The sequence below is a fragment of the Terrapene carolina genome, unplaced genomic scaffold, assembly GCF_002925995.2.
Source record: "Terrapene carolina triunguis isolate 2854851 unplaced genomic scaffold, T_m_triunguis-2.0 Scaffold58, whole genome shotgun sequence".
Taxonomy (NCBI): domain Eukaryota; kingdom Metazoa; phylum Chordata; order Testudines; family Emydidae; genus Terrapene; species Terrapene triunguis.
Genome location: NW_020664409.1, coordinates 36,003,682 through 36,027,934, shown reverse-complemented (window position 1 = coordinate 36,027,934; position 24,253 = coordinate 36,003,682). Strand labels below are relative to the sequence as shown.

General features: G+C 43.2%; 2 protein-coding genes across 4 annotated transcripts in view; one reads left to right on the top strand and one right to left on the bottom strand.

Moving 5' to 3' along the window:
- Positions 1-7,418, top strand: part of OSBPL1A (oxysterol binding protein like 1A) — a 149,734-nt gene extending 142,316 nt beyond the window's left edge. The window contains exon 28 of one of the 3 annotated variants that reach the window (XM_026661649.2): positions 6,254-7,418. In XM_026661649.2, coding sequence (XP_026517434.1) covers positions 6,254-6,356 — 103 coding nt within the window. In that variant the 3' untranslated portion in view covers positions 6,357-7,418. Of the gene's footprint in view, positions 1-400; positions 870-3,229; positions 4,424-6,253 lie in introns of those variants that run through there. The other 2 variants (XM_029913586.1, XM_026661655.2) reach the window with 2 other exon arrangements.
- Positions 7,419-9,028: 1,610 nt separating this feature from the next.
- Positions 9,029-16,045, bottom strand: CABYR (calcium binding tyrosine phosphorylation regulated). Its single transcript, XM_024202687.2, has 5 exons — positions 15,898-16,045; positions 15,735-15,788; positions 12,763-13,035; positions 9,853-10,494; positions 9,029-9,101 (listed from the first exon to the last, which is right to left on the bottom strand). Exons 1-4 carry the CDS (start codon positions 16,043-16,045, stop codon positions 9,857-9,859), a joined length of 1,113 nt encoding a protein of 370 aa, XP_024058455.2. The 3' UTR covers positions 9,029-9,101; positions 9,853-9,856.
- Between the last annotated feature and the right edge of the window lie 8,208 nt (positions 16,046-24,253).

Sequence of the window (24,253 nt, the reverse complement as noted above, 5' to 3'; positions counted from 1 at the left end):
CTGGATCTTCACATCCATGACTCCCTAAAACCACCCACTTTTATTGCTGTGGGTGCACATCGGTGCCAAAAACTAACCAAAGGATTGTTCCTTTTGGACTATATTGGAAAGCAATCAAGCATATTTATTTAAAACACTACTCACATTATACATGATGATCGGTTTTGCTTCCTGCAAGTTGGCGCAATATGCTGCCGGTCCATATACCTGACTGTTGCAGCTGTTTATGATCTAGCTAACTTCACAACTAGAAGGGCTGGGAAAAAATTCTAAATGAGAGCTGAGATTTCGTCACACTTTTTTCCCTCCCACCACCTCAAGAAACACTTTGCAACCCATCGTGGCCATGATTCCTAGGTGTTGAACTGTTTGTGTGACCTTAAACTTTTCTTGTTTACAGTCTCTCCCGACCTCATGTGTCCTCCCGGAAAGCCAAGCATTTTGAAGGCATAAGCCTGTGTCAATAGTAGATGCATGACCATAAAACCTTATCACAATTTGAGAGCCAATTATGCAGATTATATAAACAAAGCTTTGAGACTGTGTCAAGATCTGTCATTCTGCTAGATTTTTTCTAACTTTGCTTAAAATCCACCTCAGTAACCTATCTAACTCCATATACATGTGCTCTTGAATTCCTCACTGAATAAAGAACAGTTTTAGAAAGTGTTCTGCTGGTTCTCCTTGCTCTCCCAGTGTCTTTTAGGTTCTGTTATACAGACAGTTTGTAATAACTGAAATCTTAAACTATTAAAATTTAAATTTAGAAACAGAAGGCTTAACTTAATATAATACATAGGTCCCTCATAAGGATACTTGGGCTCCCAGCATTTGACATTTATTGGACCAAAGGGTTTTACTTACCACCACCCTGCTGTAGGTAGGTGATGTGGGAAAGCAGAAGGACATTGGAGCATTTATTTATCCATTTGACTTTCCCTTATCTTTTTGGGGTTGCACATTAACCATAATGTAGTAGAGAACATGGAGTCTAAGTGCCACCCACAGACTCACTCTTCTCTTCAGAGTTTCACGTAGGCTTCCTGTTACCCTATTGCCAACTAAACCTAGTTGCAAGTCATTAGAATCTTTTTATAAATTAGTAAAATAGGGCTCCAGTTCTGCAGACCCTCTAAATTCCTTCCCCCTCCAGGACTGAGAATGTATCCTACTCTTCATCTGGATATTTAGAGCCAATAATAATAATAATAATAAATAATAAAAAAAAAGCTGCATGGCGCTGTATGGAACACCCTTTTAATGGAGGGGTTACAGCTGCCATCTGGAATAAGATGAGTCTACTAATGGCTGAGCAAGATAAGAATTTAAACCCACATAAGATGTCTTCAAAGCAAAAAATAAAAGCACATTTTTATCTCTGGACTCAGTCAACACGTTACAAAGTCGTAGTGTTGTGCACTGTCTCCTTCTGTTTCTCCTAAATTCATCAGCATTTTTTTTAAAAAATACACATTGCAGTAAGGATGTAAGTGCTATTCCATATTCTTCATGCATGAGTCTAGGAAGCCATTAAAAAGCTTTGGCAATGCCATGCAGTTCCCTGAAATGCTTCAGCTTTGTTTGATAGTGCTTCAGGAGAGTAACTTCCACTAAGTGCTGTGATAACTCAAGGCCACTTTACAAATAATTTGAAGGGGCACCTGCTGTGCTGTGCCAACACTTCATCACCAGTCAGGTGACTGTATAGTCTTATCAGGCTTTGAGCAGCTCCCTTCCTTCTGGATTAGAAGATTAAAGTGCCTGTCACCCCCTGGAATTGGAAAACTAATGCCAGCTTCAAAAGCACTGCAGCATGAAGTGTAATGAGGCTCCTCAGTATCTGCAATTCACCTCTACTTCCAGACTTGAAGACCTGGGATAGTAAACCTGCTGGTTATTTGTTGCAGAGAATTACGTGCCTGTTTATATAAACCGGAAATACTCTGGCAGCGGGGAGGAATTTCCTGTCTGTGCCAGGATTCCTATACACTAACAACCTTGTTGTCCTCCCTGTACTTTCTCCTCTCCACCCTCCCCCACGACCCCTCCAGTGTCCAATAGCATGCCACCTTTGATGCAATGACTGGAATTTGAAGCTCCACTGTGGCCCTCCGTGGTCCACAGCCACTATTCTAGCCTTTCTTCTGATGTCAAGGAAGGTATATCTAAGGCCTTGGCTACACTCGGGACTTCCCAGCGCTGAGAGCTGCAGCGCTATATGTACTCCACCTCTCCGAGGGGAATAGCTTGCAGCGCTGCAAGCGAGCGTGCAGCGCTGCAGGCTCTGATTACACTGTCGCTTTACAGCGCTGTACTCGCTGCGCTCGGGGGTGTTTTTTCACACCCCTGAGCGCAGCAAGTTGCAGCGCTGTACAGCGCCAGTGTAGCCAAGGCCTAAGGTGTGGAGTGGACAGCCGAAGTCCAGCTGCAGGAATATGAAGCCTAAAACTAAGCCCACTGCAAACTTTCCCTATTCCTCATTTCAGTCAGCTTATTTTATTTCCAGTCCTTCGCTGCCATTGAACCCCGGTTTGCCTTGTGCATGAACAACTTATTTTGCAGTTGTTTTCGAATCTCTCATTAGTTTTGCACTCCATACTGGGATTTATTTGACAGTAGTGCAAAACAGCACAGCAAAAGAAACGTGAGTGAGGGAACCTGGGAAGCAATAGGATGAGAGTATTTAAATCCCCACCCTGTGGGGGAAAAGGGAATTAAGAGAGTAAGGAATTTGCAACATGATTCAGAAAAGTCAGTGGGGAATGCGCCTTCCTGAGTATATCTTTGCTGAACCTCTTACTGTCATTCCTACCTGACACAGGCAATTGTGCTTTGGAATTTAGACTAGAAAAATCTAGCTGAAGGTTTCCAGTGGGCTCTGCATCAGACTTGTGAGGCACATCATCCTATTTCTCTTTACCAGAAATTGAGCTCTGCTAACTAGCACACAGTTGGGTGTGCTGGGCTGTATTCCATCCTTTGAGAAATGTTTAATGATCTTATTCCAAGACAAGCGTAATGGTGCTGCTCCGTGTTTCTGGAGTGCCATGTAGCCTCTGGGGTTGGGTCTAGAAATAGTACCTTTTTGAGAACTCTCCACTGGTAAGCAAACCCAATGCTTCTGCACCCCCACATTCTGAGTGGTAAAGCCACTTAATCATGCTGTTTGTTTTACACAGAATGTCTAGTTGTAACTTTGAGTTGCATTTTTTCCCTTTTCCAACTGAAGTCATCTGACAGCCCAGGCTCCCAGGTTTGGACTTGTCCGATTTCCTTCTCTCCCCCACCCCACCCCCACTTTTTGCTTGCTTTCTCGAAGTGCTTGGCTTGGTTTGCCCTAAGACAAGCATAGAACAATGTTTTTGTAATTCTTCTGAGTTAATATATGGTGAAGTTCTGGACACACTTGGTCTCCTCTCCCTTGTCAGAATGCCAGGGCTTATTTGTTTCAGTGATTGTGAATAATCCAGTGTGTATTCTAGGTTTCCTTACCTTAACAATTACTATAAGTATACAAATTGCAATAGGTAGGCACTGCATGCATTCCAGATCCTTCCTATCACTTTCCCCATTCTCATTCTATATCAGGAATTTGTTAGTTTACTTGAAATAAAAAACAGAGGGGAAAATTTTTCAAAGATTGCTAGGATCTAGAAACCATCTGTTGGACAATGGCATTCACATTTGGCACTTCTGATGAGATCAGGGCATGGTCATGGAAAGCTAGATTGCTTTATGGTCTCTCCATTTAAGAAAATTATGCAGAAAACAATTCATATTTTGAGATGAACCCTTCTACATATTTCCAGAAATGTTAGCTCCTCTGTTTAGGGAATACATAGCTTAATGTCTGCAATCATCATTAACTACGCACTGTAGAGAAGTGCACGTCTTAGGGCAAGATCCCTATCCTTTTGGTCTACTACTTTTCATAATGGTCAGGATTTTCATAGGGTCTAGTGATTTTTGGGTGCCCAGTTTGAGACACCTTAAAGGGGCCTGACATCACAGAGGGTTGGTTGGTTTGTTTCTGGAAAATCAGGTAGCAAATAGAGCACCCAAAGTCACTAGTCCACTTTTGAAAATCTTGGCAAATGGTCTAAAGACTGTGTTAAGCTCCTTGGCGCAGGGACCTTGTCTTTCACTAAAACACAATGAACACCTATGCTGTTGCAAGCAATATTCGTGCTGTCCTCTCCCCTCTCCTCCAATCACTCCAAGGTAGTGGTTGATCTAGCATACCCTATATCCTTCACAACCTTAGCTGCCCCCTCCATGCTAACTTCATTGGGTGCATGAACTCTAACAACACTATTCCCAGTAAGCTAAATTTTGCTTCTGCAGCACCACCCGCTGGAAATAAGGTGTACATTTTTAACAGGAAGGGTAATTAACCATTGGAACAGCTTAACAAGGGCCATGGTGAATTCTCCATCATTGGCAATTTTTAAATTGAGTGAATGTCTTTCTAAAAGATCTGCTCTAGGTATTATATTGGGGCATTTCTATGGCCTGTGCTATACAGGAGATCAGACTAAAGGAACACAGTAGTCCCTTGTGGTCTTGAAATGTGTGAACTAGTAGCAGTAGATCAGATACAAGTCATGCAACAGTTTTGCTGCATCTTCCACAGTCCTTCCTCTCACCTTAACTAGTACTTGGCACAGGATAAGAATGATTTAAATACTTGGACAGGTTTTTGCAAAAATGTTGTACAAGATATAGTAGATGTATGTCACCACATTTTTTTAATCCATGCTACAGTTCGCAACCTCATTTTATTATGTAACAGACTATATTACATAATAGAATGCACTGTGTTTATATAAATATAAAACACTATCAGCCTTTCTGTTTTTTAAAAGGCAACATTTAATTACCAAACGACCCCAATATGCTAAACTTCCATTTTATTAAATCTTTCTGAAACCTTACGGGGATCCTGAATAGTCTCTCCTGCTTGAGACCGTGTTAATTGCAGTGGCGTATACAAAGCAAGGATTGTTTGGTGGTGAATTAAGCTCCAAAAGAAAGCTGAGGTGTTAACCATAAAGCAATTTACAGCAGGTGCAATCAGATGCCATGATCATTGTTTATTTGGCAAATACAGCACGCAGATTTAAAAAAAAAAAAAATCTAGTTCACCTTTCTGAGGGCTGGTGCTGTGTAATATGTTATTGGTGTGAGGCAGAGATGACTAACTGGACACAGATTTAAAAATGAATAAAGACTGGGGAGAAGGTTGACATATTGCATGTTATGTTAGTAGGGGTGTTTGTATTGGAGGGAATACCTTTTGAGACTTATCTGGGCTGTGGTAAGATGTGCTTCTTGACGTATAATGTACAAAGGAACATATACCATTGGGTATCTTATGATGTAGTATTGCTGGGGTGAGAGGAGCAGAGTTGTTGACTCTCAGTCCATAAAAGGGGACTCCATGCTACATCAGAAGTGTTCTTACCAATAGTATGGCTCCTTAGTACATCTTACCTTATAAATGTGTAACTATCACTATGTTTGTGTATATACTGTAGAGCTGGAAACATTTGCAGACTTGAACAATAAGTGAAATTATAGTATTTCTGGCAACAGGCAAGCAGAATCTACCAGGAAGCACGAAAATAACTTGATGCAAATGGGACCGATCTCATGCCCTAGAATGGCTCTACAGTGTATGCCTCACATAAATACATGTATTTTATAACTATGCAAAAAACTTGCTGGAACTGTTGTGTGTGATGTGTTCCCTCAAGAGCTCTGTATTGCTGTTGGGAAGCAAATCACCGATCCCCATTATTGTGAGCTGTGGTATTTGACACTTATCAAAATAATGGTTTCAAAATCTTGGGGAAATCAGAATGCTGGTGAAATAATAGACTTCTGCTTTCAGGAATGCAGTGTTTGCAGTGTATTCGTGTCCTTGTGTAATAAATTGTTCTTAAATGCATGTCAAAAATGGCTTATTCAAAACTGCTTTGAAGTAAATAGTTTCTTGTACAACAATCTCTACTACCTACTCATCACAACATATCCGCATGGATTTCAGGCAGAAACTATTCTGGGATTGTAAGGGAGAAGTCTAGCAAATCAAGACAGTCTGAACTGACTTAAAACAGTGCGGGATGCAGCACTGAATTCTCAGTAAACTGGTTTGAAAACCAACATGAAAGATGCACCAAAGCAGCTTTGAACTTTTGTTACACTGAAATGTGTTCTAGTCTCCTCACAGCCATCCTGTCCTCTTTTACAGGTGGTTCCATCAAGGTCCCAATCCCTACACTGGTGCACAGGACTGGCTTTACTCTGGCAACTACTGGGACAGAAACTACTTTAATTTACCTGACATTTATTAAAATGTCAAAGGGAGCTCATGACTAATGCAAATTAAGTCTTAATCTTTTTAATTTTCCTTGTTTCTACTCATATCTTGGAAAAACTGACAAGTTACTGAACAGTATATTAAGCATCTCCTGCAGTAAATATGGTGGTACAGATCTGAAAGTCTATGGAGAGGGGAACGTGGACAAAACTGCTCAGAGCTGTCATTTTTCTGATGGGTTAGTGCTATCCTATTTGCTGAATACATCTATGTTAAGTCTCGGTGGATAGCAAATAGAACATTTGAAGGTGTTCTATGAATCCTTTCTTTTAATGATTATGCTGGCACAACAGCCCTTTGGGGTGGATTTATTGTGGCACAGACATGTTTAAAAGCACAGGTATGAATTGCACTATTCTGTGCTTGAAGCTAGGAGAGGGCAAGTTATTTTTGTAAAGATTTACTTAACTTTCGTAAGATGGCTTTCTGTGAACATAACTCAAGAATCCTGGATTCTGGTCAGTGATTCCAGAACTATTATCCCCGAAATGGTCATGCTGTCGGTTACACTGGTAACATTACTCAAAGTATTTATTCCATGTTTAGTGCAGTGTTTTGAATTTGTTCTTTCATGTTTTGTTAACAGCCTCATTTTGTTAAGGAATTAAGAGCCATTTAAAAGTTAAATCTGAACTGAACACTAGTAAGAGGTTTAAAAAAATCTGTTTACTGCACTAGAAACTATAGGTGCTTGGCACCATCGTTGTACAATTGCAGAAACTTTTTAAAAATCAGGACCCAGTAGAACATAACTACTGGAGAAATTAAACTGCACCTGTGAATGCACTGTACAAATGCACAAGACTTCCTCCTAGAAAGTGTGGTTTGAAGTAAGTAAGGCACCTGTATGGAGACTGCTGTACACACCAGCTTTACCCCTTTAATTGCGGTGCTTTAAATCTTGTGGAAATACATATTTATACAGACCTGGGCTACAGAGCTTCCAGCTGCTCTTTGTATACTATTTTAATTGCTGTCTGGAGGTTAGTGTTAATTACATTAATTGCTACTAAATAAAGGCTTTCAAATGTTCCAATGCTCTGATTTCTCAGATTCATTTTTTAATACTAGGGGTTGCATCAGCTGATCCAGGTAGATGCCTTTGCTCTATAAAGTCATCCTGCTGAGTGTCCTGTGGCACCTTATAGACTAACAGACGTATTGGAGCATGAGCTTTCGTTGGTGAATACCCACTTCGTCGGATGCCACGAAAGCTCATGCTCCAATACGTCTGTTAGTCTGTAAGGTACCACGGGCCTCTGTGCTGCTTTTACAGATCCAGACTAACACGGCTACTCCTCTGATACTTGACATCCTGCTGAGTGTGGCTTTCGGCTGGCGTGTCTGAAACCTTGCAGTTCTGGGTTCATAAAGTATGTCATGTCAGTGGTTTCCCTGGAAGAACTGTGCTCAGCAAACAAGGAAGAAGCTTTCTAACTACAGAGGCTGAATCACACTGGCGTCTCATGCATCACTACAAGTAATCTGTTCTACTAAAGTTGATGTCTCAAACTTTGAAGGGTTTTGCTATCCTGAAATGAGTCTAGAAACTTTTTCTTTGCCTCATTTGGGAGATATTAAAGTTTTATTGCAATCATCCCCCACCCCACCAGCCTCATGTGACACCCTTAGTGTTTGAGACAGTGGGTAGCAACCTGACCTAATGGGTTTTGAAACCCATTAAGTTCCAGGGAAAGGACTCTGTTCCAAATGGTTGTTTGAAGAGATTACTGGATAGAAATAGAGAGAAGCATTGAGTGGCATATGCCTCCCAGGTAAGTTTCTTCTCCAGAAGTAGATAGCTACTCAAAATCCAATCTCCTAGTGATTTCCTTTATTTTCAAGCTGCGACAGAGGAGATGGTACCTGCTCTTTTTTTAAAAGTAGGAAGCAGGTCAAGAGAAGGAGCAAGCACAAGGAGTAAAGACTAGGGCTCTTAAGAGAATAGATGCAGACACTAAGCAATTTTCACTGGATAATTAAAATCAGCATCTTCTCTAAACATCTGAAATCCCCCAGAAATGAGACACACACCCCACCCCAGTGACCACTGACAGACTGAAATAAACTTGAGACTCCAAAGCTATAGCAAAACTAGACAGTGTCTTCCATAGCAACTCTAAGGTCTGTTATAATGGGTTTTAACTGAGCACTGGCTTCTTGTGTGGCACAGGACAGCATCTGCAAGCAGTCTAGTGCAATTTTTTTACCCTTAATCTCATTGACCATCTCACTTATAATTTCTTTGTTTTGGGACATTTCAAGTATAAGGCCATTGCTTACAGAGTCAAAGCTGTGCACTTAAACTCATTGCCAGGAACAGACCTGTTGCATAAGATGTGACCTACTCTGGAAAGGGATTGTGTGGAACTAATTTGAAATTTTTGATGGATGTATGTTTACACAATACTACATGATCAACTTGTCTATTATCTAAACATCTCTAAGGGGGCTCGGACACAACCAAATGCCTCTGCTACAGCGGGGAAGCATTCTTTTCGGTTATTGCCTGTGCTGCTGGTGGGGGTTTTTTCCCCCCCCCATGGACGCTTCATTATATACTTATCTTCAATAATTTGTGTTCTGCCAACACTCTGGAAATGCAAAAAGGCATTCTAACGGATTGCATTAGTTTTGAGTGCTTGTATTAAGTTAATTTATTATTTTAAGATGCAGATTTCCATCCTGGGGTGTTCACATGACATCATCTCCTCTCAACCTGTTAAAGAAAAAGAATTTGGTTAAGTACAGAGAGCATTATGTTCTTTCTTCCCCCTAACCCCCAACACACAGTCATTTCCAGAAGGTGGGATGTTGACTACCAGTCCCCAGCAGGCAGTTGTGAAATAGGCATGAGCAGTGTCTAGGATGTTGGGAGGCCTATGTCTTCAAGCTACAATTTATACTTTTGTGCACATGCATGTACCATGCACAGTAACCTGGGGTAGAAATCTACAGTGCATGTGCCTGCTGCTTTGATTTCCCATTTCAAACATCTGGCAGAGGATGAAAATAGCAATTCAAACCTAACTACCAATTTACAGGATTTGCAAATGGAGGTACAGAGGAGAAACCAGCTCCAAGCCTTTCTGGAGCAAGCAGTTTTATCTAAAATTAGAGATCGTACTGAACCTCCATCCCCTAAATGAAAGTAGCAAGTGTTTGCTCTGTATGCTACGTGTAGTCGCTCTACACGAGTGCATCGGAATGGGAGGAGGAATTAGGCTGTCCCAACCACTGTCAAACCAGCTTCAAGTCAAATACACTGGTTAGCCAAAGCCAAGCAAGCTTCGGTTCCGTGGAAGTTATGGCCTCAGCAACTCTGAAATCCAGGCTACAGGTTAGGCGCCTAATGTTAAGCATCCAAGTTCAAAAACTTAAACTCTGACTTTAAAGCAAAACTTTATAACCAGAGTCTGAAGTTGTAAACGTCTCCCTTGCAGACACGAGCACAATATGAAACGGCCTACCTTCTCACGAGTCTGCTCTGCGGACCGGGGCAGAAGTAAATGTAATCTCTCCTGCTATACCATAGCTTCCTGCAAAGGGATTTATGCCTGCTTTATCACCAGCTGCTGAGCCCCTCTTTGCAGACATTACCTCGTCTAAGGGTATGGCAACTGAAAGAAAAACTGGGGTTGGTGGTCTAGCAGTTTCTTGTGCAGAATTAGAATTTGGGTTTGGAGTGGCCATTTTCAGATCTGCTGGCCTGGCAACTGGTACAGGTACTGTAGTGAATCTCCTCACAGCACTTGTGTCATGCTGTGTAAGGACAGCATGGCCAGGAATAGACTTCCAGTCCTGTACATTCTGAACTGTAGAGCCCACTAAAATGAAAGGTGGTGCATTTCCCCTCTTGCCTTCTTCCATCATCACATAAGTTGGAGAGGATACTTGTGGTGGACCTTGTGGTGTCAGCTGCTGTTGTAGGAACGGTTGTTGCTCCTTCCCACTAGATATATAGAGGGTTGCTTGGGGATAAGGAGCACCAGTTCCAGCAGGAGGAAGGGGTGGTGGTGACTTTCGACCTTGTTGGCTCAAATCAGTTAGACAATAGAGAGTCCACACATTAGAATATGGTGGTGGTTGTCCTGCTTCGGTTGTTGCCATTGCTATAAAATAAAAATTTAAAAAATTGCTGGTATCAGGAGCTATGAATTGCAATCATATTGCAAACTCTTACATATAACATGCCTATACTTACGTATGCCATAAGAAAGCATGTTAGAGAAGACAGATGGGGATTTTTGCATAGCTGAAGTGCAAAGAACAGCAGCAGAATTGGTGTTGGAGTTATGACCAAAGAGACCATAACTCTTCCTGTTCTAAGTCCCTCTTTTCAGTTGCTTATAACGTTAGACATTTTCCTTTTGGGCTGCCAAGCCTGAGAGATTCTGAATTACCAGCACAAAGGGAATTGTAACAGTCTGCCCCCCCCTCAAAAAAAAGTCAGTTTTGTCAAAACTTACTTAAATGTTTTGGTTTATTAAAACCAAACAGAAAAATGCATCTGGACCCAGGGTAATATTTTTTTTTACAGCTGGACATCCAAAGTTAGACAGCAATTTCTATTTAGCTGCCAATGTTTTCAAAGAATAGTTTTTATAAAGAAAGTTATCAACACCTGAACAGGGATCAGAACAAGTGTGCTGCCTCCAACCATAACTACAGCACCACTGCCACATGCTACAACATTGTTATTCCTTCATTTCAGCCATGCAAATCCCTTGGTGTTGCTTAACAAAATAGTTCGGTAACGTGCTTTGATATGTCTTAACACCTCTACCTTTCCTGGGGCCTGGAAGGGGCTCAGAAGGGGTTCTGCAGTAGCAGGGGGAGTCAGGCAGGCACTTCTCACTGGAGAAGGGGACACGGGGGGGGGGGGGGGATTCTCCAGCTGGGAGCAGGGGGTGGGCTTGGCACTTGTCACAGAGGATGGAAAGAGGGTTTGCAGCTGGGAGGAGAGTCTGCATAGGGTACTTGTCAGGTGAGGAGTTTGTTCCAGTGGCACTTCACCAGGAAGACAAGTGCCAGACCCTCTTCCCATCTGCAGAACCCCCTGCTAAGTGCCTCATCCACCCACCTCAACCCATCTGCAGAACAGGACAGTGCAGGCAACCACCACCATTTCTTTTTTAAATGCAAAAACTCTATGTTAATGCAATGGTTAGGATTTAAATCTTTCAAAGTGAGGCCGCATTCAAAGTTCTGGCCTCCCCCCATCACCCTTCCTCAGCCACAAGGCACATGTATTACACCTTCAATCTCTGCCATTGCCTCAAACTGTGTGGCTCACTTTCAGCAAGACGCTTTCAGGGCTGTTCAAAGGCAAAACACCTCCAGATACCTTTTGTATGTGCCACATACCACTCTGGCTCCTGGAGTAAGTGCTGTCTGCACCTCTGATGCCACAACAAATCAATTTGCAGGAACCTGTGAACACATGTTCCTCTGATGCAGGCAACACTAATCCAAGAGCAGTTATGGGTCTTACTCACAATTAGTCACACATTTTGGAACAAATTGTAGAGAGATCTAATACCTGTGCATTGGGGCCAGGCGATTGCAGAGGAAACCAAAGCTCCTTATGTGCCCTAAAGTAAGGAAGTTCAATCTCTCCCATAGCCTTGCACTGGCATAGGTTCTTGCATTTAATAATTTAGCTATTGAGTTTCAGCACTGTTAACCTGGAATATGAAATTTTCATTAACATCCGACTTTCTTACCTGACATAATAAAACCTTGCTCAGCTGATGCCATTTGCGCTGTAGTTTCCATTCTTTCAGGGTCAAATTCTGCATCATCTGCAGATGGATCTAAGAGCTTAGTGCATGTAAACTGACCTGCATTTAGTGAAGGCATTAGTGGCTGCTGAATCTCTATTAGACAAGCTACTTGTTCTAAAAAGGGAATGACTATTTGCTGCGGGAACTGCTCTATGTAAGGTGGAACCTCTCCTTCAGTAGCGGGCTCATCGTCAGTATGTATTGGCATAGCCTGAATGGTTGATGTAACCTCAATTTCGCTTTGGGAAGGCACAGCCTGTAATGGATCTTTAGGAGGTGGTGGAGGAGGTGGTGGTGGAGGAGCAGGTGGTGGTGGTTCATCCTGCAAGGGGGTTGAGGAAGCTTGATCTACATCACTTGTTGATTGTTCAGCCTGACTGCTGGAGGACCCTAGGACAATGGAGGCCTGACTCTGAACCGCTGGCTCCAACCTAACAGACTCTGCAGAACCCTCAGCAGCTGGGGTAAGTGTAGCTTCTTCAGCAGCACTTTCTACTGGTGCAACTGTTGTGTCCACTGAGCTCAGAGACAGTTCAGGTAAAGATTGCACACTTGTTGCCACATCCTTCATAGAATGAACAGAATCAATGTTACCTAACATCTGTGCAGCAAGCTGTGCAGGATCAGCTGGGACATAGGCAAGTTCAGGTCCCTTAGGGGATGGTTCATTTTCTGCAAGTTCACCGTGAGTTGATGGGTATTGTGTAGTTTTGCTGCTGTATTCAGGTTCAGGGCCTTCGTGCAACTGGTCCTCCTCTGTGTCTGTGGATTTTTCCTTTCGTTTTGGTTCCTCAGAAAGTGGAGACACCACACTTATGTCTCCAAGGTCAGCTCTCTTTTCTGGCAGTCTATCAGTCCAGCCCTCTACTAATTAAAAGAGCACGACAGTAAGTTAGCAGGTGCTTCCAACAATCTCTGCACAACCTGCCTGTTTAACACTTCATCAAGCCTTTAAAGCTCTGGAGTCTGGACCTTGACTGCCCTTTGACCAAGACATTTGGACCAAAAAAAAAAAAAAAAGGCTACCTCTGCTTTAAAGTGAATTTGTCAGGTCATTCTAGATGCAAGAGGTACATCAGTTTAACATGGGATTTCTGTTTGCCTGTTTATCCTGCTCCATGACTTTTAGCCTGTATGTTATGTAAAATTTTACTAGTGCTAAACCCTCTCTTTCCCCCATATCGTAGCAGCCATCTTCTTCCCCACAGCATCCAAAAAGTAGTGGGGGGGAAAAATAGACGAGTCAATAGGAAAAAACAAATCAAATACTTAACTGAGAAATTCATCATTCCCTTTGGAACCTACCTAGAGCATCAAAGCATTTTGGATTCATACAAAATATGTTGAACACACACACACACACCCCCAATAACCTAGAAATTCATCATTCACTTTGGAACCTACCTAGAGCATCAAAGCATTTTGGATTCATACAAAATATGTTGAGAACACACACACACACACACACACACACACACACCCCCAATAACCTGGAGTGTTTGCATAAACCCTTCCCCACGGGTCTTACCTAAAGAAGTAGCATGTATGTGTCAGTGGGAGGCTCGGAGCAAGGTTTGGGCAGTAGAGATGGAGGGGTGGATTTTGGAAAGAGAAACAGGAAAAACGGATGGGATTTTCATGGGTATCAAGGTTGAAAACATGAAAAAGAGAAGGAGTTCTATTTTTATTGTGTTTAGTCTGTTGGCCACTGCACATGCAAAAATGGCACAGATGTAGAGATGGGACAAAATGGAGGAGCATGGGAGACTGCAGGAAAGAGGTAGCTCTTGAGGGCAGGGGGAAGGAGTTGGTGTTGAGATGGTACCTAATGTCATGTGTGGGTAAGATCACCCAGAGAGGTTCTGGAGAAAGGAGCAGGAACGCAGAAGAGCTACAACAAATCTAGAACCCTCTATTCATGGCAAATTTAAACTCTAATAGCAGAAACTCTCCCTAAATTACATGCTTTGACTGGCAACCCAGCCTCTCTCAATGCACACACCATTTACAACCCAGCACCACAATCAGAAAGTTCCCTTCACAGCTGCAGAAACAATAGTAGAAGATCACTTACATGCGTTTATCTCCAGGCACAACAGCTGCCCTGTGTCCTTAGCACTTTCCTTCCCTCCCTCCCGCTTGCCTTACAAGGAGCATTTGTTCTGTGCTGGGGCATAGCTGACTAATCCTCTCAAAGACAGTCACCAGTTTAGGGCACAGCATCAGAGTGTGGAGGATCATTCTCCCTGTACTTAATGCCCAGGTGTGCAGCACACTGCTTAATAAATTGCATTGTTCTTATCTTTCAGTCAGTCATTATTATTTGTTTTTACTGTAGCACCAAGAGGCTCCTACTGAGATTGGGGTCTGTGTGTTAGGCACAGTGTACAGACTGTGAAACAATCCCTGCCCCAAATTGCCTATAGTCTGAAAAGACAGACATAGAGCAGGACACAAAAACAGAGCCACAGAGGCAAAGTGACTTTCCCAAAGTTGTAGCAGATAAGGGGGTAGCACTCAAGTCTTCTGATTCCTACTCCGGTATCTAGCCCCTGGACCACCTGGCCTCCTGTCAGTTCTTAGAAACTGAACCAGTAATAATTTATTCTCACCGAGCACCAGCCCAAGCTACCACAATAGCTTTAGAGTCCTTTTAGCTAGAGCCAGGTGCATTTTCAAACCTTACTTTCTGCACAGCTCTACCAGTGATGTCACAGAGACAACTTGCAAGTCTCAGAGACCTGGTCCAGGCCTGTGGCATCATGACAAAATACTGAAGGGGGGTAGAGGGGGGGAAAGAGACCCTTAGCTTCTGAGAAGCACCCTTTCCCCTTCTCTTAACAGCTGGGAGGAGAAAAGTCTGCCATTTTTGTGGCCTATGATTGAATACCTTTCCAACAACCTTCACAACTCCAGTGGGGTCACATGCAACTGAATAGAGGGGAGGGGCAGAGATGAGCAAACTGAGACAGAAGACTGGGTCATAATGGAGTTGATGGGTGAGCAAAATGTCAGTTCAAGATGATGCAAGCAGATGATTGATGGGTCTCCAGGCCAATAAGACAGACTAAAATCTGATATGACATCACTAATGCAATACCTGCTAGTACCCTACAACTGAGATTTGGCCCCTTGTGACACAGTCATGTTACAATCTCTGCCAGAGAAATTCTTTGCTAAATGGAAATATGGCACGTCAAGTGCCAAAAACAAGCATTGTGTAGACGAAACCCTAAACGAGAGCCTGTATTTCCCAGTACCCATCTGCAGCACCAAAGGCGACTGTCTGCAGGGATTCCTGTATGTACTTTAGAGTCCCAGCCTGTGAGGAGTCAAAGGAAGGCATTTGACATCTCATAGAATTAGGCCCATACTTTGTAAAGGTACATTGTGATGACAGGTGCTAAATAATGTTAAGTTACTATTCATAATGAAAATGGTCAAAAGATCATTTAAAGGGGATTGTTCATGACCATGCAGGTTTGAATGCTTTATCTTATAATCATAATATACTGTATTTTAAAACATAGTATCATAATAAGAGCAGCATTTGACACCTTTCTTACCTCTAGTGAAATGAAATTCTCTAACCAGGTCTGTTATATCCAAATTAGGATTTTCTGGAGGTAAAAGTATAAATTTAAGATGGACAGTTTGATTAGCATTCTGCAATAACACAGCTTTTCAAATGTACTGAATGTGTATCACAGCGTATAAGCAGGAACAAACCTTCTCTAAATGCAATTAGCTCTCTGAAGTAGAGAGCTGCAAACTCAGTGATATTGCTTGGACTGGTTTTGAGAACAGCTCTGCTCACTCCCTCGAGTAAAGTCTTGAGGCCATATGGAACAACAAGCCTGGGCTTTGAAGAATGCATCTTCGTCAATTGGAGACAAATTACACTCTCACAACTACAAGGAAAAATATCTGAGTAAGTACTGTGTGTAGCCCACTAGGGTTCCCATAATACACCTATTTCCAGGCTTTATCACTATGGGAGATGATGCTGATTTCTTCTGGGCCTTCTCAATCCCCAAGACACACTAACTACCAATGGGTTTTCTGTCCATTGTAACAACATATACTAGTTCAACAATGTCAATTTCCTTGCAGTTTTCAAATGCCCAGACGATCCCCCACTCCCCTTCCCACCCACAAACCCGAATGACCGTTCAAATGCGTGGCTCAAAAAAGTTCAGCCACTGCCCAAAATGAAGTTAGCGAGTTCCCATTAAAGCACCAGCTCTCAGGGACATCACCAGTTTCTTAAGCAATTTTGAATTCTTAAACTTCTCTTTGGGGTTATTTTAAACATCATTCAGCCACTAATTGTATAAATCCAGATTTTACAAGACACTGAGCTAAAACCTTGTCCTCGGTTCCCCCCTCTGCAAGGTGGGACTAGCACAGACATCGCTGCAGCGCTGGGAGAGCCCTGGTGAAAGGGGCGGCGTTACACCCAATTATTAGCTAATCGCTTCCTCACAGTACCCGTGGGTGGCGTGGTCCGCCGCCACCCCCCGGCTCAGCTCGGCCAGGCAGCGCCCTGCACAGCCGGGACCGGCTCCGCCGCACCTCTGGCGCTGTGGGCTCACGGGCTGCCCCGGGGTTTGGTCTCCGGCTGGGACACGCACCCCCCGTCCCCGGGAATGGACTTGAACAAACTAGGGGCGAAATCGGGGCTGCCCGGCCCGTGCTCCCCCGCCCCCGGGCGCAGGTCTTGCCCCCTGCGGAGACGCCCTTTTCCTTCCACCCTTTAACCTGCCCCCCCCCCCCCCCAACCGGGGCGGGGGGCAGCGGCTCCAGCCCAGACCTTTGCGCTTCCAAGGCTGCGCGAGCGCTTCCTCCTCCGCCTCCCTTGCCGGAGCCTCCTCTATAGGGGTCCGCAGCAGGCGGGGCCTTTTATAGGTGGGGGTCGTGGTGGGCGGGGCCGGGGGAGGTGACGGAGTTCCATTTGTGAAGTCACAACGTCTTCTCCGCACACACCTACCCAGGCAGGGCTGTCACCAATGGAGAGGGGCGTGGCCGCCACTGGCTCACAGCCAATGAGAAACGGGCATGCCCCACCGCTTTCCCTGGAGGCTTGGGTTGACCCTCCAGCTGTTAGCAGCTGGCTTCAGGGCACAGGTGGTGGCTTGTTGGCCCGCTACGCCCAGAGTCAGGCTCCCTTACTCTCCGCACCTGGGAGAAACTGGCAAACTGGGGCGAGCTTCGTTTTTCCTTCGTTTCCACAATCCGTATCAAGCTGGGTCTGGGTTACATAAATACTGTCCGAAAACAAATGATTGATAGATAAATGACCTCCTCCAAACAAAACTAGAGGTCATAGAATAGATCAGGGTTGGAAGGCTCAAAGCAGGACCAATCCCCAGACAGATTTTTGCCCCAGACCCCTAAATGGCCCCCTCAAGGAGATGAACGCACACCCCTGGGTTCAGCAGGCCAATGCTCAAACCACTGAGCTATCCCTAAGGTTTTCCTTGCATGAGGCGAGGTGGGAAACTTCTGTCATCAGGAGCTTTTACATTTTTATGGCAGTATAAAAATGTCCCCACCAGTTTCCTCTAATTTTTGAAAGTTTCAGAAATGCCAAAATTTCAAAACTAGCAGCAAAATGTACCCTGATGAGGCTGCTGCCTTAGGCTTTTTCCTAATTCTAAATGGGAGCTTTTAGGCAGAGCGGTGCTAGCCCATTGGGGGCCCTAAACCAGAATATTCCCCACACACACATAATACAAAGCTACTCAGAGCACTAAGCAATAGTTTAGTCTGCTTATGCCTAGTGCCTGCTCTGCTTTCAGGGTTTCATGTAAGCAGGAGGAAGTGCTGCAGCGAATGAATTGTAGTAGTGACTATTAACCAGGACTGTATTGGCTCTTTCTTACAGAACTCAAGCTTCCACCTTTGAACAACATTAACTATTTATCTGAGAAACTAAACATACCAAGGTTTCTCATCCCCATTGCATATAAAGTAATAGGAGAGGAGAAAAGAGAGGGGAGTAGTTAAAACAGATTGGAGATTTTGCTACAGTAGATTTCGCTCTCCTTGACCATGAGACTGTCAAAGTCAGCGGTGTGCTAGCCTTCACTGCCCCTCAGACTTTCCACTTTGTGCTGGGTCTAGGTGGGGCTCTGTCCATAATGTGACCCAGAATCGTGAGTTCAGATCTGACTTGCTTCAAGTTGGAGCCCAGACTGTCTCTAACATGACTGCCTCTGTACAGGTTCCCAAACCAAATTTCCATGTCGTAAAGGGCAACTTCTTTTCTGGTTTGTTTGTAGAAGCAGAAGACAATCCATTATATACAAGGGCTTTGCCAGCCTCTCACAGCATCTTAGGGCTTGTCTTCCTTGCAACAGTTAATTCTGGTTGAATTAGTCCAAGTTACTCCTTCGGCGCTAGTTCAAGTGAGCAGCCACATGGCCAGTGATTTGGTTAGCAGAGTAATTGGATTAGTAGTCCAGTTGTAGCTCAGCTGCTATATCCCCACTGCATTACTAGCTTGAGCCCAGTGCTTAATTTGTAATGAAAGAGTTGCTGGGGCTCAAGCAATTAGGTGCCGGGCTCAAGCAATTTTTTTACTTTCATAACTGATGCGGCAAGTACAGAGGTGTCGGGGCTCTGAACTGCCAAGCCTGGAGGTGCTAGGGTGCTGCCCTGACAAAAATTAAGCACTGCTTCAGCATCAGCAGCACTCAAGTCCACCCCATCCCTGAAGGGCCAGTTAGCTCAAAGCACCACTTAACTTGAGCTAAAAAGTCGTGCATGGATGGGGGTGGGCAAACTATGGCCCACAGGCTAGATCTGGCCCCTCAGGGCTTTGGATCCAGCCCGTGGGATTGCGCCCCGTGGTCCCGCGCCACTCTTAGAAGTGGCCAGCACTGCGGCCCCTGGGCCGGGGGGGGGGGGGGGAGAGGCAGAGGGCTCCGTGCTTTGCCTTTGCCTCCAGGCACCGTCCCCCACAGCTCCCATTGGCCGGGAACGGGGAACCGGGGCCAATGGGAGCTCCGGGGGAGGTACCTGGAGGTGCAGTAAGGGCAGCACACAGCGCCTTTCTTCTGCCTGCGGGTCCCAGCGCTTCCTGGAGCAGCACGGGAGCCTGCCCTGGCCCCGGTGCGCACTGCTGCCACCCCGGAGCTGCTTGAGGTAAGTGGTGCCAGGCCAGTGCCCAAACCCCTCCTGCACCCTACCTCCCAACTCCCTGCCCTAAGGCCCCTGCCTGCACCTCACACCCCTCCTGCACCCCAATCCCTTGCCCTGAGCCCCTTCCTGCACACCACACCACCTCCCACACTCCGCACCCCAACCCCCTGCCCCGGCCGTGGATCCAATTTCCCCCCCCAGATGTGGCCCTCAGCCCAAAAAGTTTGCCCACCCCGGGCTAGGGACAAAATGTGAGTTATAGCTCAAGCTACCATGCAGTGAAGACAAGCCCATGGAGCTTTATTTCATGTTCCTTCCTCTCCCACCCCTCCTCAATTCTGGGTTCTGAAGGAGTTCTGTAGTTTCAATATCCCATCTATATAAACTACAGATACATTTACACTATGTGGATTATAATGGCATAGCTACAGTACCATAGTTATGCCAGAGTAACTCTGTAGTGTAGACACAGCCTACAGCAATGGATGGGGTTTTTCTCTCTCTGTAGGAATGAACACACACAAACACACCCCCGAGCGATGGTAGGTAGGCCAATAGAAGCTTCCTTCCCTCAACCAAGCTGCATTTACACCAGGGGTTAGATTGGCATAGCGATCATGCTCAGAGATTTTTCATACCCCAGAGCACCATAGGATGTTGACCTACATTTTAAGTGTAGCACAGGCCTACATTTTCCTAACAGCACACACTGAATCGCTAGCAGGCACTTCCTCATTGCTCCTTTAGCAGAGAGTAAAACAGGAAACCTTTGGATCACTGCTTACATCAAAACCGGCCTGTAGTGACAGGGTGGGTTTTTTAAACCTATCATAGAGTAGGATGCCCAAACGTTGCTAGCAATTTAGTCTAAGTTGTATATTTCAGTTCAAAAACCTCAAAGTAGTTTAGTGCCATTAAGACAAACATTTGAAGCAGGTCATTATTTTGTTGCTTAAAGCTCTTTCTAAAAGTTTAAATACAATATATTAAACTCAGTAGGAATTCATTCACGTGTAACAGATCCAACCACATTCTGTAATTTTATTACTGTTGTTTCTGGTCACGACACCTACCCCTAGGGGCCTGTGTTTTGAAACTTTACTGAATGTTAATAGCCTTGAAATTCATCTTATTTATTTCAGACCATTTCTCCAGTTTGTCAAGATAATTTTGAATTCTAATTGCTTAATTTGAGCTTCTGAAATGGATTATTAAGGCACTGAAGGGGAAAATTCAACTACCTCATAAGCTAACTTCTGAAAAAGACCTACATAGATAAAATATATGCATGGCATACAAGATTCTTCATGAAAGCTGAAAAGTAGTAATTACACACCTTCTGTTGTACTCTTGGGTCCTTATATCTGTGTTCAGGCTTGGCAAGAATTGCTATAGCTCTGAGGTTCTAAGCTGCTGGATGCAGTGGTGGTTGATTTGTGCCATCTCTGAGGAAGTACTCAGGCTGCCTAACGCGATCAGTTCCTTTTGAATGAGAGGTAAAAATATTCCCCTAGCAAGAGCCAATAAAAAATTAATACGATGTCACAGAATTTACAAGTTGGTGTGTAGGAAGGTCCAGATGTGGTAATCCACTGAGAAGTGTACTGTCTGAAAAAAACCCTATCACATAACTAATTACCTCTTCACTAAAGAAACTCCTCTCAAAGGCTTCTCACTCTTGGACAATAAAGACCTGGACTACACAAAAATAACCATGTTAAAATATGAAGCACTGGTATAGTACAATTGTTGTAGGTTTTCTTGCCATGAACAGAAAAAAACCAAACCAACTAAGGTTGGGGCTATGTTTTAACCTTGGTAGATACCTAGGTTAGAACATGCTTTCCTGGCACAGTTATAGCTTGTTTATGTCCATTCAAACAAGAAACAAAAACACATCTGGGCCCACAATCATGTTTCACAGCTGTGTTTTAAACGTCGTTGTTGTAGTAAAGTGAGAGATTTTAAATTTCCAAGTATGTCTCTAAAAGAAAAAAGTCCAACTACTGAAACAGGCAGCGAGAAACAAGAAATAAAGTGAACAGGCCATGACTAATAAGATTAACTAGAGTTATTTGCACATATGGAGAAATAATATCTTAAAAGTCTAATAGAGGACCAAAATAATAGATAAATAAAATTCATGGGGGTGGGAGGTAGGACAATTAAGGTAATCCTCTGCCTGGCAAAGCAGTCTACATATGGATTCCAGTTTGGAAGCCAAATCTAAGCAATAGGATTAATATGCAGAAAAGACCACAATGGCTGCTTTACACGTGTCCTGGATGCACCTGCCTTCTACAGCAGAGGCTTTGACATAACTTTCAAGTTCCAGGTCTGCAAAGCTGTAACAGTGAAATTTGCAATCAACTGATGTTTAAACATAGTCCTCTTGGAAAAAGCAAAACTTATTAGTGTCAACTGAAACAAAAAGCTGGGTGGGTTTTCAAAGACCTTCAGTCCACACCAAAGACTCATCCGTATTGAGCTTGAGAAGATAGCTTTTCCAGGTTGAGAATGTGTAGTGAAGGGGAAAAAGTTGTCTGGATGACTGATTCATTTATGTAGAACTCCATTACCACCTTTGGAAGGAGCCTAGGATAAATCCACATCACTTTTAATTGAAGAGTTTAGTATAAATTGGACCAGACATTAGGGCCTGAAGTTCACTACTACATGATGAAGTTCCTGCCCCCAGAAAAATGAACTTCAGTGTAAGAAACTTGAACTCACAGGTGCAGAGAGATTCAAAAGTATCAGCTTAGTTAAGACAACATTAATAGCCTATAATACAGAGGCTATTTAATAGGAAGGGTTTCAGCTTATCAAGCCCTAATGAACCCGACAACTTGACACTGCAGAGAAACTGGTCTATTTTCAGTATATTAAATTAAAGAACAAAACAGCAGCCAAATGGATTTGAAGTTGTCTTTAACACTGACCCTAGCAAATGAAGAAGGCAAATGAGCAGTTTTTGTGGGGGGCATGAAAAGGATCCTCAGATACCTATTGCAACCTGTAACTAAACCTTTCTTACTTGTAACTTTTGACAGATTCCCTTGAGCAATTAGGATGAGATGAGACACCTTTTTCAAAAACACCACAGCTTTAGACTTCTACCTTGTCAGGAGTCATGCTCACAGGGAATGGTATCCTAAATTGGGTGTGTTGGGTCTGTGTGATCAGATCTGGCAAGTGTCTGAACCTAAAAGTGTCTGCCCCCCACTCCTCCTAAGTTGGGAACCATATTTGTCTTTGCTGGTAGAAGCATACAAGGATTTTCCCATTTGTGTCTCTTGTATTTGGTTTGGAATTTTACTACAAATGGCATCAGAGGATGGAAAAGGAATCTGTTTCCAATACAATATATTTAGGCTTGAAAGGATTAGATTTTTATCCAGAAATGTCGACAAATGTCAATTTCACTGTACACAAACAAACCAATTAAACATTATTTCCATTCATAATCAAAATTTACAGATAGTAAAAGTAGGAAAAGTGCTGCTTGAAAGCTTATTATTTAGGGATATTTACTTTGTATATTTTGACATATGCTGTTGACAATCTCAACATCTACAGTCATTAAATAATTATTGTCTGACATCCCCATAATTTCCTGCAACTGTGAATGTTTACATTGATAAAAATAAAAAAAGCTTAAAAATAATCAATATTATCTGTTTAAATTATAAAAATAATCAAATTCTGCTAAGCCTAAATATATTGCTACTGACCAGTGTAGAGCACAAGCCACTGATAATTGTCCAAAGGTGATATGACCAGGTCTCTCTCTCATATCCCACTCCTAAAGACCCAATTCACTACCTCCTCACTTCTTGATTCAGGAACACTACAATGAGTCCATTACTGATCATCTCCACCTGTCAATAGCTGTCACAGAGGTAGCCATTAGGAATGTTTCATGGAACCCTCCACAATCCCACATCTATGGGGCTGTCACAGGATGCTTAATTGTATTTCTCTCTGCTAGCTTATATAAACCATGATGGCCTGGTTGTCTGCCTGAATCATGACCACCCATTTTGGGATATCAGCAGTTAAGCAAGTGATCAGGGCCTCCTCACCAATTGCTGTACAGGTGCTGGGTTTGGGAGGGGAAAACCCTGACATGGCCTCTCCACCCTGGGCAAGCTGCATCTGTAATTACAACAATCTGAATTGGAGAATCCTAATTACAGTTAATGAAATACTTCTAGTCTAGCAGTAACTAATATTTTTAAATTAGCAAAAGGTTGGATAACTTATATCAATGAGTTTTAAAAGAATTAGCTAAAAAACTGGATTGGTGATATTTAAGAAATTTTACAACACTGGGGAAATTCCAGAGTACTGGGGAAAAAAATTGTGCCAATATTTAAAAAGGATAATCAGGATGACCTGGGTAACTATAAGCCAGTTAATCTGACATCAGATTTAGGCAAAATCATGGAAAGGTTGATACAGGATGCAATCAGTAAGGAACAACGCCAATCAACATGGGTTTATGGAGATTAGATTTTATCAAACAAATGTGATAGTTTTTTAATGAGATTATATGTTTGGTTGATAAGTATATTATATCAAGTTGCCTTTAAGACTTCTTAGTACTGCTTGATATTCTGATATAAAAAATTAGTACTATACAAAATCAATGTAGTACATAGTAAATGGATTAAACTGGCTAACTGATAGATCTCCAAAAAGTAACTGTAAATGGCAAATCACCATCCAATGGAATGTTTCTAATGGGGGCTCACAGGGATCTGTTCTCAGCCCAAGGCTATCCAATATCTTCATCAATGTCCTGGAAGAAAATATAAATTCAAAGCTGGTAAAGTTTGAACAGGACTCAAAAACTGGTGGACTGGAAAATAATGATAGGTCATTTCTATAGAGCAATATGGATTGCTTGGTCAGGTCGGCTCACTTGAACATGTGT

What these genes read in the sequence shown, in the direction of transcription:
- CABYR (XM_024202687.2), bottom strand. Translation starts at nt 16,045, where the DNA reads ATGCATTCTTCAAAGCCCAGGCTTGTTGTTCCATATGGCCTCAAGACT. An exon ending in GCTAATTGCATTTAGAGAAG is followed by an intron (nt 15,789 to 15,897) that starts GTTTGTTCCTGC and finishes TTTTACCTCCAG; the next exon opens with AAAATCCTAATTTGGATATA. An exon ending in GCTTGCTGCACAGATGTTAG is followed by an intron (nt 10,495 to 12,762) that starts GTAACATTGATT and finishes TTTATTTTATAG; the next exon opens with CAATGGCAACAACCGAAGCA.